We start from the raw sequence: 13,252 nt of genomic DNA, 5'->3' as shown, positions 1-13,252 counted from the left end.
TCAGATTTGATGCAACACTAAAAAGTTTGCAAGGTTATTCACTGGAAAAAACCCTCCAGCCCTAATTAATTACTACACTACAAGGTGACATAGTTTCCAGGCATGTAAACGGTAGGATTTTTTACTCAGACCTGCTTCTAGACCTTACCCTGTTACTAGCTTTTAGCAAGTAAACTGATGTATATAAGCAAGAATAGCATAAACGCCATGTAATACTGGTAGAGTTCATAACTATTTGCTGTAGTTCTAGTGTTTCTGAGGATGTTAAATGTTTGCTCAAGTACAAATGTAAGGGGTAAACCAAACAGAATTAATTTTTTCTATTGTACCTGTGTTCTTGACCAAAATGAAATTCAGGATAGCAGTGGATATTACATCTGTGGCTTAACAAATTGTCAGGTAGTTAAAAGAACATATTAACTGCCCGCTCTTTCAAAAAGATTCAACTCAGCCTCAGACTGACCTCTAGATTTACAAGCTGAAGAAACCAGTTTAGTAAACAAGAATAACTAATTACCAAAATCTCATTCAAGAAAAGTGACAAAGGCTATGTTTCCTGAAGCAAGCAAACCTATGGATTTTTCACCACAGTGCCTATGCATCTGAGCTCATCGTTATTGTAGTCACATCTCTTAGAGATACTTTTGTTAACTTAAATATAGCCTCAGTTTGGACTTTACAGCAAAATAATTCTAAACAAATCAAATGTTAGCTGCTGAATTTTCTGGAAAGGTCAGGATTAAAATAACTGTATTGTTCTTTGTATAGCTGCAAAATATGTAGGAGTTTCTCTCATCGTAGCATTGCATATATTTAAATGTTGGTTGCTAGTAAGGGCAAGCAGTAACTAAGTAATAACATTTTTCTGCTTGACTTGATGCCTGTGCAGAGTGTATTTCACTGTTCAGTAACCTGTTGAACTAGGCAAGAAGGGAAGGGAAAGACTAATTTCTGTATTATCTGCACGTGCTTGGCACACAAGCCTTTGGAGCAATTGCATAATTAGAAGATAGGATGATATAAAAGGGATTCTTATTTTTTTTTAATATGCAATCCTCCTTCAAATATGTTTTGTTCTAAACAACCATACAAATATTAAAGTAACAACTTCATATTCCTAATAGGTTGCCTAGAATAAATAAATAAATAAATAGATCCTTGCAATACAGGCCTAATGCGAGGCTATCATGATAATTTGTTTATAATGTGTTCCCTCTCTCCTCATCAAGGCCCTCTCAGCATTATACAAAAATTATAAATTTTATTAAAAACATCATTAAATATGTACCATAACAGACAAAGAAAATAATAACATCTGACCTGATCTGCATTGTTAGTAGGGGGTTTGAAAGTCCTACAGGTGGCAGCCGGTTGCAACACAGAAATCCAGGCCTTTCAAGTGGGTCTAACTGTTAGCCATTTAAGAAAAAAATAATCCACATTTTTGTTTGATGGCCTGTAGTTAATTCGATGATCAAAGTGTATGTATTGTTTTGCTCCAGCCTGTTTTATTGAACTTAAAAGCTCAAGTTTAGAGCTGCAAGTGTCGTTATACTTCTGAGCACTTTACCTTTTGCAATTCCTTCTCTTTCTCTCTTGATAGCAATGAGCAGTCATTGCTGCAAGTGTGGTACTGTCTCCCATGTTTCTCTTCTGATTTATTTTTCTAGTGGGTATATTATTGGTAAAAGGTGGTGGATGGGAAGCTGGGAAGAGAGCAGCCTGTTTCTGTGTTGAGCACATAAAGCAGTGATACTGGTGGCCCCATGACACCTGCTGCCATGCATGGTGGTTTTGATTTCAAAGGACTTTCTCCAAGGTGAATTGACATCCGTGTCCTTTAGTCATCATTTTTATGTATGCCTAGACTGCCAAACCAGAGATTTTCAAAAGAGCCTAACAGCCGTATCAGTTCAGAGGGGAGGGATCCACCGCTTGTTGCAGGCAGGTGGTTGCCCTCCGAGAACTGGATCAATGCCCAGCGGCTCTTTGGAGCCATATCTGATCGACTGTGCTGCTGTTTGAAGACATTTTTGCCCCTTTGGCAGAGATGACCACTCTTGTGGCTCTGGCGACTGTGAGATCTGTGTGAACGTTTCCAGTTTGTTTTCAGAAGAAGACATAAAAGATTCTTGGGATGTCAGTGGACAAGTTTTAAGTACTGACAGAGAGTTAAGGGTGACACCGCATGGCACCTCTATTCCCTTTGTTGTGAAAGTGGTTTGGTAGCAGAGCAGCTAACCCCAAACCAATCTTCCATGTACACAAAATTCTGCATATATCACCATTAATGTCACAAATTCAACACAGGAAAAGGTGGAAATTATTTTTGTATTTTATTTTTTCAAAATAAGTCCTTAAAAGATAATTTTTTCAGCTTTCATATATTAAAAGAAACGCTGTATAATTTTTGTCTTTTTCTCTGAAAAGCTAAAGTGTTCTGCTAAGAGTCAGTTTTGATCAGTCAGATTACATCAAAATCTTGTTCTTTCTTTTTAAAAGAAAAATATTTTGACCAACTATATTATCTAGCCTTCTTTCTCTGTTTTATCGTTACTGTTACAGCGTGTTTTCCTCTTTTATTATTTTTACGGTTAGAGCTCCATCACAAAATCTGTGTTAGGCAACATCCACTTTGGTGTCAACCAGAATTTGTTGAGAATACAACTTATGCTGAATACTCAAATATTTTCCCATTAGAAATGGCTGTTTCACTGACTTGGAGCCTTTCTGCGGGAAGGTGTTAATTTTTTACTAAATTTTCCTTTAGAAAAATGAAAAAACCCCCATGTTTTCCATTTCAAAATTACTTCTGTTTAAAAAATATTATTTCTCATGTAATGATATAAACCAGAAGAGCTGACATGGGAGCAAATTATCTGAAATGAACCCTTTCTGTGGGGAAAATTTCAAGCCTTTTTGTTGTTGCACAGAACAAAAGAAGTCTTCAAGTAACTGTTAATGGTTCTCATGGCACAGAATTTTTTTATTCCAGGTAACTGAAGGCAGCAAATGGAGATCCATAATTTTCTTCATACTTCAGGAAATTACAATACATGATAGCTGTATTTAAACAGCAGGGTTTTGTCTTTTTTCCTGTATGACATTGTTACAATTAAACCAATTAAGGTATCTGCTGTGTGTCCTTGATTCTTGTTACAGTACAATAAATGAATTGTGGGTTTTTTTCCTATTCCATTTTGAGAGAAAACCTGTTTTGCTAACATTTTGTATCAGTGAGTGCTCAGGAGAGTTGCAGTGGTTGAGTAGCTCTTAATGATATCTATTTGTTTTGCTCTAGTTTTCCCGATCAAGATATTCGCAGAACAGCAGTCCAGCAACTAGAAAATATGTCAAATGATGAACTGTTAGAATACCTCCCACAGCTGGTTCAGGTAAGGAAGAAAGTGAGAGCCAAGTAAGTCTTCTGTCCATATCAGTAACTTCTTTAAATACTTTTGATTCTTTCAGTTTTATTGATACATTGTAAGAGGAATAAATGAGAAAGATCAATCAGCTGATGCAATGATTGACTTAAGAACAGTGCTGAGGTATAGACTGTTGTCCACTTAAAAGGATGTAATTGTTTTGGCATGCTGATTGAACTCGACTGTGTACTACAAGAAGGTATTTTCAGGTACCAAGGAAAAATAAAACATACATCTGAACAAGAGAAATTCTGCTACGACCACCAAACCAGGGGCTGGTGATGGCAGGGCTTAGCTGCAGTCAAAGAAGCAAATGGTGTTGCAACACATCACCGTATACTTCATATCACATATATGGGGAAAATTGTTGTCAGCACAGAGTAGCCAGGGTAATTGGGTGTAGAATTGTCTCTTTATAGATGTACACCGTGTTTCACTGGAAATTAATGTTTTACAAGTTATGGGCCCGCTGCTTCCAAAGCAATCACTTTGTGCTTGAGTAGGTCCTGTGTCACAGTTAAAAAGGAATCTTTGAAAACTTTTTCCCCTTACGTTGTAACACTGCACATGGATTGCTTGCTACTCCACATATCAGAGTTCCTCTTGAGGTTTTGTGTGTTTTAAATATATATTTATATAAATGCATGTACATATATACATATATCTAGATAGATATATATGTATGAATATATTTATCTAATACACTACTGTGAAGCAGTGGAACCTGCACAGCTTTACAGCATTCACACAGTAGAGCACTTATGTGACCTTTCACCTTCCACAGCTTCTGTTTCACAATTAAGTTTATTTTGCAACCCAGATAATCAGATAAAAACTAAAATATAGATTGATAGTTTCAAGCAGGGGAAGAAAAGCTGCGTATTTACATGGATGTTAACACAGCCATAATCAAGATGGTATCCACCTGTCTTGCAGATGGTGGCAAACAACTTGTGTCCTGAAATTTCTTTGCTCATTGCATTGCTAGGGAGTTCTCCATATGTCAGATTGTTTCATTCAAAGTAAGCTCTGGGTCCTTTCTGATTAATTTTGTTATAAAGGAAAGACAAGAAAGCCAGCATACAAGTGATTCTTGCTATTAATTTATCTGTTAAGGTAGTCAAGTTTGAGTGGAGCCTTGAAAGCCCTCTAGTGAAACTCCTGCTGAATCGTTCTCTTCAGAGCATCCAAGTAGCCCATCAGCTTTACTGGTAAGAAATTTGTCATTAGTACCACAGTCATTTTTTCTTGCAGTAAACTTTAATCATGATTCTACTGGTGACAAACTCTCTTTTTGTTAAAAATCAACAGAAAGCCTATTTTTCTGCTCCTTCTTTATTCCCCTTTCATACCAGGTATGGGTAAGTTGTATAAAAGACCTACTTATCTCTGCCGTTTCCCTGCCCCTGGTGGGAGGGAGGAGGGAAAGTTCTGCTCACTTAAGTAAGATACTATTTGTATTTTTTTTGCATTTTCTGGTTTGAGCTAAAAACAGCCTACCTCAAAACTTGCAATCTCCAAGCAGCGTTGGCTTACTTATAAAGGATCCTGATTTTGTGATTTCTCTGACCTCTCCTGAAGCTGTCAGACTTCTCGTGTGCCAAAGTGTATGTCTTACCCCTTTGTATATCTGACTTGTGAGTTTCCAATAGTTCCTTTTTGTGATTATGGAGATGTACCAGTCCTGACATAACTGCCATTCACCATCTACCTCTGCAACATAAGGATCTCTCTAATCATATTATTGCATGCAGTGGTTATTCTGTTCGCTGTGCTATTACTTCAGAGCTCTCTGAATAGGAATGTGGATTTCTGCCACCTGAAAAGCTGCCCTGTGATCTGAAAATCAAACTGTAGTAGTGGGTTTGGCTTTTATTTTTTCATGTTTAGTAGTGATGGGCAAACTGAGCTTTCATTTACAGTTCAACTGGCTCAGACTCCTTAAAGCAAAAACTTTCCTCCCTGCAAAGGAAAGACAACAACTTGAAATTTAATCATTTGGTTGATGAAGTGTGAGGTCAGAAAGAGCATAGATCATACTTTCTGGAAGTAGTAGTAGGGATAAAACAGAATTATGAATGTGTTTGTATCACGGAAATGAGTAGGATAGCAATAACATGTCTAATAAGCACATCTATCAAATAAAGAGGAACCACATTTAGCGTGCTTTCTTTCTACAGCATCTGAAATATGCTTTTGACTATCTTATATTAAACTTAGTCATACTGGATATAAATTGTCCATTCTAGAGTTCTTATAATGTGCCCAAAGAGTTGGTAGTTTTCCTGTGCAATTAGACATTATTTCTAAAGTTCAGTGGACAGTGGGGAATATTATCAGTTTACCTGTGTTTTCCTTAACTGCTCTCTTCTTCTCAGAAAAAAAGAAAAAAAAAAAAAAAAAGACTTAAGTATCTGTGGTCTTCATCCTCTTTTCGTCCTCTTTACTTTGCAGTGTAGACCTCTGCAGGTCACATTTTTTTCCCCCATATTTTGCTCAAGCTGTCTAGTATTATAAACTTGGGTAATATAGAGCAGATATTCCAACCTGGATAATAAATATCTTTATCTGGCACACTACAATATAATGTGGCAAAATACATTTATATATAGCTGAATACATAGCCCAACTACACATACCCACATAAAATAAAATATTTCTCAGTGTTCACTGTATTCTCTGCCTTTTGCTGGTAGTAGCCCTGTTCATGCTGGATATATCTTTTATTTAGTTTTTTGTTCAAAAATTTCAGTCTAAACTGAGAACTCTAATATGGCATACATCTCTTAAAATTTTGCTTTTTGTATTCATCACACTATACACCTTTTTCCTTTGATTACACTGCTCCACCATGTTGTTCTGTAGTAAACTCTTTTCTACCTAACATTTGAATTTATGTAATTATTCATATTCCTGTTCCAGTATTTTAAAAGGCATCACCCAAGTCATGAATTCTACTTACAAAATTTAACAGTAATTTCATACTTTTTATTAATAAAGCCTTAATTAATTAATAAAAGCTTTACTTCACAAATTGAATTTCAGTCCTTATTAAAGTAATGGAAAACAAAGGTTTTTCTTCCACTTATCTCTAAAGAGATTTTAAAAAGAAGCTCAATGATTTAATAATGTGGGGAACACGTGTGCATGTACACTCACATAATTCCTTTTAAGAAATGCAAACAGGTAACATTTTATTCTCAAGTGTTGCATTCTCTTTCATTACCAAATTAGCAATCAAGAAGAAAGGACTGGTAAAAACAAACCTCAGTAACAAGTTTATATTTATCTTTAATTGTAACGAATGACATTACAACTCCACTATTAAATAATACAACGTTATGCACAGTGTACCCACCCAAAATAAAACTTGAAAATGAAGACTCTAACGTAATTCAGAATACTGGTGATGAGACTCCAGAACCGCAGGGGAAAAGTCAACTGATTTTAACTTCCATGGTTTACAACACTATTATAAATCTAGAAACTGCTTACTAGAAATGGTGGTGACTGTCAACACTAACTTATTTTAATGACAAATATAATTTATAATAATATCTCAGTTATTTCAATTGACTCAATTTCCAGGCACACCAGAGATGAACAGCTACCCAACAATGATGTACCAGCTCATCACTTTTAAATATGAATGTTGAATAATAAATTGTTAACTCCTTTCCATCAAGCAGTGATGAGTTTCTCTGAAGATTTTACTTAAAAATTATGGGACAGTGGTTGGCAAAGGTGGACAGAACAGAATATTCACTCTTGGGACACACACATCTTTAGCTGTTGTAAATCAGGATAGCTTCAGTCTGTTCTTTGCTTGTATCTGTTGTAGATTTGTTCCAATAATTCTGTTATTGACAGTGAAAAGTTAATTGATCCTACACCTTGTGTGTGTTTGGTTGGTTTATTTTCTTATCGTGTGTGACTTTTCCCGTCTGAATTCTTGAGAACTGGGTCCGTCTGCATCCATCAGTGTTTCAGCTGCTCATTGGTACTTCTGAACACACTCCTCTTCTCAAGGAGACTAAAAATTGCCCACGCGTACAGTGCCAGCACAGGACCTATGTACCGCTTAAATCCCATTTTAGTCTTATTTCAAGAGTTCCTAATGTCCATGAGGCATGGGGACATTTACCCTGCCCCACTATCTTCTAGAAATCCACTCTGATTTTTGCTTTTTTCCATCAGAGTTCCTGGGAGGGGAGAAGGCCGGAACAAGTTTTCCCATTCCCTGGAGCTATGATGAGAAGAAAAGTTATTAAACTGGTTCTAGCAAAGCAGAAAAATTGCTTGAGGGGAAAGAAACCTGCTATGAGCCTCTCTGGGCCCTTCAGCTTTCTGAAAGTCTCGTGTTTATCTCCTTGCTACTGTGTTTCACACACAGGGTTTGGGGTTTAGGTTTTTTATTTTAGGGGTTTTTTTGATTGTTGTGTGTGGTTTGTTGTTGTTGGTTTTTGTGTTTGGTTTTTTGTTTTTGTTGGTTTTTTTCCCCCCCCCCAGCTTTTGTGCTAGAGTTTTAATCCACTCCTTTGCCTCTGGCAACCTGCCAATCGCTTTCCCATTTGCTTGAGTGTTTTTGGCTTTTAGCTGCTTTCACAGGTGGCAGCTGCAGTGTACAATCGAAACAGCTGGCTGGGGCAGCAGGTGGCCAGGAGGATGTCTCACAGATGGTTGCCTTCCACAGGAGGATTGGGTAACAGGGAGAAATACAGTGTCCTGTAGGATCTGTAGCAGCTGCGTGAAGGTGGTGCTAAGAAACAGGTTTCATTGTTGTGGGAGAGTGTGAGTGTTTGTAAATTTTGGTGGAGCATGAGAATCTGGTATGCTTAGCTCAAGAAAAGAAAAAGTCAGGTGAAATCCTTGCTGAAGGCAAAATGTCCTTTTGTACCTTATCTCCTAGGTCGCTAAAACTTTATAGAACATTCCTAGTTTACAGCATTTCTCAATGCCACTTTGTCTGACAATCGAGAGAATAGGGAGTAGTCTTCTCTCTTTTCCAGTCCACATCTTGCAGGTAAGTGAGAATGAGAATAAAAAGGATCTTTCAGTGAAAGCCAACTTGATGAAAACAAAGTGAATTAGACTATTGGTTTCAAAGCTTAAACATAATATTTTTATTTCTTTTTCTATATAAATAAGAACTGTAAGAAGCAAAAAGAAGATAAGCAATGTATAAAAGTTTAAAAAGACCCCAGTTAAATTCTCTACTGTTGGGAGGTTTGTCCCTCAATACTGTTTTCCAAAACCCTTATCACTTAATTTCATTCAGCACTCCAGCACTGAAACAACTGATTATTGCTTCATATTTTCTGAAAGGAAATATATTTTTCACTGTCATAACTGGTCTACATTAACCATAATTCACTTGAAGGTTCAAAAGAGGGAATAAATCAAGCAGATACTCATCTGTCTGACACTCTTAATTATCTGAACATTAAGCAGACCACCATCCTCCAGCTCTTTTCTTCCCACATTATGGTGTCTTTCTCCCACAGTCTGAAGTTATCAAGTCTGCTAATTATTAATTAAGTTCCTAAATAGCTGTGTAGAGCAGGCTGAAAAGGCCAACCCATTAAAATGACATTAATGTAAACACAAAAGATGTCTATTTTATTTTGTGTTGATACGGTCCTTCTTACTGGTCAGAATCAAGAGAACATTTATTCATATCTGTAACTTTAACCCTGTGAATAGCCAGTCCCAGCATGTGTTTGAGCAATTGTTCTGCTGCTCTGCGTCAGAGTTCAAGTCTGGAGTCGTTAAATCTTACTAACCTTCTGAGGGTAACATGTCTTTCAACCAAGTGATAATTACAAATTTCTTCTGTATTTGGAGTACTTGATGTGATCACCCCTGTGTTTTGGCCTGGAGAGAACCTCAACAATAGAGTGCATGCACATCTAGTGATTTTTGTTCTAAACTCATAATTCTTATTTACAAAATGCTAATGATTTTGAGACTCTTTTTCTTTAGTTGCTTATCTGTATGGTAAATAACACCATTAGAACATTGTTTCTGTGAGATAACAATTCAACTGTCTAGCGTGCTAACTGCTTCATTATTAGCCATGTGGGACTTGGATTGTTGCCTTGGAAAACAGACAGATTCTGTTTCCTAATTTACAGACTTTCAATTTTCTCAGACTCCTTTTTTTTTTTTTTTTGAAAAAGATAGTGTCAAATGAAACAGAGATTTTGTTATGAAGAAGCACAAATAAGTAACATAATTCTTTGTTGGTTTTGACCTTCAGTATTTACAGTGAGTGGGAAACAGTACATTTAAATCAACAAAACCAAGGTGAGAGTGGAGGGAAGCATCATTGTTCACATAATTAATTGTATTTGTGCATGCAAGTAGATATTCACCTGCAGCTAAATAAGTTATTGAACATCGAAAAAACTGTGTATGTATGTCCCCTTTGGAACAGAGGAAATTTCATGCCAAAAATGATATTTGAGGAGAATTAACATTGTTGAGTGCAACATGAAAAAAGCCTGCAAATGCCGAAGTTACCAGTGTGTGTTACCGTAATGAAAAAGCACACTATACTATGTATGTGTACAATTGAACCTACTTAGAGCTGAAAAGATAAACCAAAAGAGATTAAAGATTTCTGAAAATAAAAAAAATAAAAGAGCAACTGGCCTTAGTTCTTTTAGCTGTTTTATGATATATATGGTAGCACTAAGGAAAATGTTCCTCAGTCCATTGTTTTTCCCAACTCTGCTTGTCTGATTTATTTTTGTTTTGGCTCCTTTTGCATTTAAAAATGTTGAAGCTCACAAATCTAGTTTTTTAGTTATGCTGGAAAATTGCCTGCTAGCCTCAAGTCATATCTATCATAACCCTTCCAATAATGTAACTGTGTATGAAAGATGGGTGTTTTCTTTTGGATAGCCTCTGTAGAAAGGATTGAACAGACCATTTTGGTGGTCTGTTACTATGTCTCTGATGCTGGGATGTGATGGACTATAATGACCAGCTTGTGGAGTTGAACAGAACTGGGGAAGTGGAGCAGGTGTTGTTGAAAAAGGGATTCAGAACAGGGCTCTGTGCAGATGTCACATTAGGCTTTCATCTGTGCCTTTCATCTTTTTTCCCATTAAAAATGTTTTATTGTTGCTTCCTTCAAAAACAAACAAAGAGCCAAAGTCTTTCCTGATAGCTACCACACATAATCTTTGCTTGTCCCGGAGGAACATTTGGGGATGTAAACCAGAGCAGTAATAAATCAGGAAAGCTTTTGACAAAGCATTCGTCTAGTTCTGTCACTTCAAATGGATAATTTTTAGTCATGAATTTGATGGATATGGAGGGGTTGTTTTGGATTTTATATTGTGAAAGACTTCTGGAAAAAAATGACTGAGAAGAATCCATAAAGCTATGTCTTTACACTGAAATTTGCTTTAGATATTCATTGGGCTAAGCCAATAAATGAAGAATGACTAACTTTAATAATCTGAAACGTCCAAGTCATAAATAATAACAGTAGCTGCAATTGAACGATAATGCAAATTTCCCAAATCAGTCTCTGATGATTTTGGAGAGTGAAATCCTCAGTCAGAAAGCAAACAGCATGAAGAATCTCCTGGGATGCTGAGTTGAGCCACTGGTGTGTTTCACTAGTGAAATGTTGCCTTCTGTAGCTGAGAGCAACACCGCAGCTGAGAGAGGTCCTCCAGCAGGCTGCTTCACGGCTAGAAAGCCGTGGTGCTACCCAATTCTGGTTGCTGAGCTGAAAAACTAGAAAAGGATATCTTACTTGAAATTTGTCAAATATACTATCTAAAAAGTTTATTTTCTTCACATCTCATCTTGCACTTTCATATTTTATCTTTTGAGAATATTTGGAAACCGCTTCATTATGATCTCCTTTGTATAAAGCTTTTTTCTATAAGTTGCAATTCTTGTATGCAAAATGGATCTGCAGGTGTTTCAAAATTGCATCAGATTATCTAAAACGTTTTAGAAGTCTTGCTCTTTTGCAGGTCTTTTTCTCTTTCCAGCTTAGCAAGCTTTTGTGCTTTAACTATAGCTGTTTGAACCAGGTTTTGTCAAAATTTGTTTTGAGGTACCTAGGCAGTTGTTTTCAATACATTTTTCTTTGAATGGGTGTCACAATGTTCTTACTGCGTGACTGGAATAAATGCAGTGCAAGCTTTGAGTTTCTTTGATAGATATGTTGGGAGTCTCATTTATAGTTATGGAATTGATCACAGTCTTGTCTGACAGGTTTGAGTTTAGTAAATCATTCTTATTTCTGAACACTTTCAGGTGGCTTCTTTAAGGAAAAGTGTGAATAAACTGTAAGAGGTTTCAAATGGATACAGCACATTCACACAGCACAGTGTAATGAATTATTGGTCACCTTAATGTCACTGTCAGTTGCATGTTTCTGTGGTTAATATTGCTAGGTCTTATCATCATTCTTCACCAGAATGAAAGCTGGCCCTTGGACCTTTGTCCAAATGACTGAAGCATTAGAAAAAGGAGAATCATGAATTAGACTTTGTTGAATAATGTTCCAACAGTACATGATTTAACAGAAAATAACTTTGTGAGTAATGGGAATATTTCTGAGAAAAAATATTCCAAATGTAAACCCAAATATAATTATTAACAGGTTTTAAAATAAATAAACAGACTAGAGTAAAAGGCAATATTTCTAGGCAGAAGAGTAGGGAGGGTTGATAAAAGGTCCTGCCAGGTCAGCAGTGCAGAATTATTCTAATTCAGTATTTTTAGGTATTTGAAGATGATGAGTATTTCAGGATTAAATTCATAAAACCCTTCCTGTTTGAAAATGTTTCCTTACACATTAATGGCTTCCTGAATGCTCACCCCATATTAGATGGTATATTAGTCTGTAATCACAACGCTGTAATCATAATGGACAGGGACCAAATTAAAATGAAGCTGAGAGAGGAAAGAAATGTCAGATTAATTGTTTTTGCATGGCTCTCTTGCTTGAACAACATTGCTAACATATTGTAATAGCCTTCTTTTAAGCAAGTGAATTATGCAATGGAACATGTCTCATGACATCTTATTCAGTGTTTTTTTAGCAAGAAGCCCACTTGGTTGAAACTGAGGTACGTTGGACCCTTGAATTAAATAACAAAAAGTGACCAGTGAATCCAAAAGAACTAAGATCCCCTCCAAATCTAAAGCCTGTAAAATTCTACCTAACAGTTCATACAAGCAGTAGACATCTCAGTCAAAAGACAGACAGCTGAATTGTTCTTCACCTTTCACTGTGGTGTCTATCAAATACACAGAATACCGTTTGGTAAAGTTCATGACATTATTTCTTTGTTTTGGAAAGAAAATCAGGCTACAAGAATTTACTTTTTTCTATGAAAGGCCATTATTCCTATATAAGGATATTCAGAGATATGTTATTGCAGTATTATATCAATAGTGGGTGGCTGAAAGATTAATGTAAAGTAGTTAGTAAGGAATTTTTCACTGAGGTGTTGTTTTTTTTTTTTTTTTTTAATGTTCATCAAAACCAAAACTTTTCACAGAAACATTGAGCTTAGATGCAAACATTCAGATGGTGTGTGAAGTGCCAGATGAAGTTGAAAAAAAAGTCTTAATGCTTATGCTAGTCGCTGGAAATGTGAAAATGGAGACTCGTGGCTGGGGTAGCCCAGTGAGTGCCACATGAGCTATTTTGAGTGATTTATGTCCCCTGCTCTGCCCTGCCTCTGCCCTCATATATTGTTGAAAAGTATCCCATCCATTCTAAACAAGTAACCAGCATTTTTTCAGCTCAAATTAAAAGCAGGTGTAACACATATTTTAAGACAATC

The 13,252-nt window shown here is 36.3% G+C and overlaps 1 protein-coding gene across 1 annotated transcript in view; it reads left to right on the top strand.

Moving 5' to 3' along the window:
* The window catches only part of PIK3C2G (phosphatidylinositol-4-phosphate 3-kinase catalytic subunit type 2 gamma), a 208,027-nt gene that overhangs the window by 95,860 nt on the left and 98,915 nt on the right, over positions 1-13,252 (top strand). The window contains 2 exon segments of the mRNA XM_040596857.1: positions 3,302-3,395; positions 4,545-4,639. Coding sequence (XP_040452791.1) covers positions 3,302-3,395; positions 4,545-4,639 — 189 coding nt within the window.

Source organism: Falco naumanni, chromosome 5 (assembly GCF_017639655.2).
Source record: "Falco naumanni isolate bFalNau1 chromosome 5, bFalNau1.pat, whole genome shotgun sequence".
Classification (NCBI taxonomy): Eukaryota; Metazoa; Chordata; class Aves; order Falconiformes; family Falconidae; genus Falco; species Falco naumanni.
The sequence above is the reverse complement of the archived record's forward strand: the minus strand, read 5'-3'. Positions and strand labels throughout refer to the sequence as shown.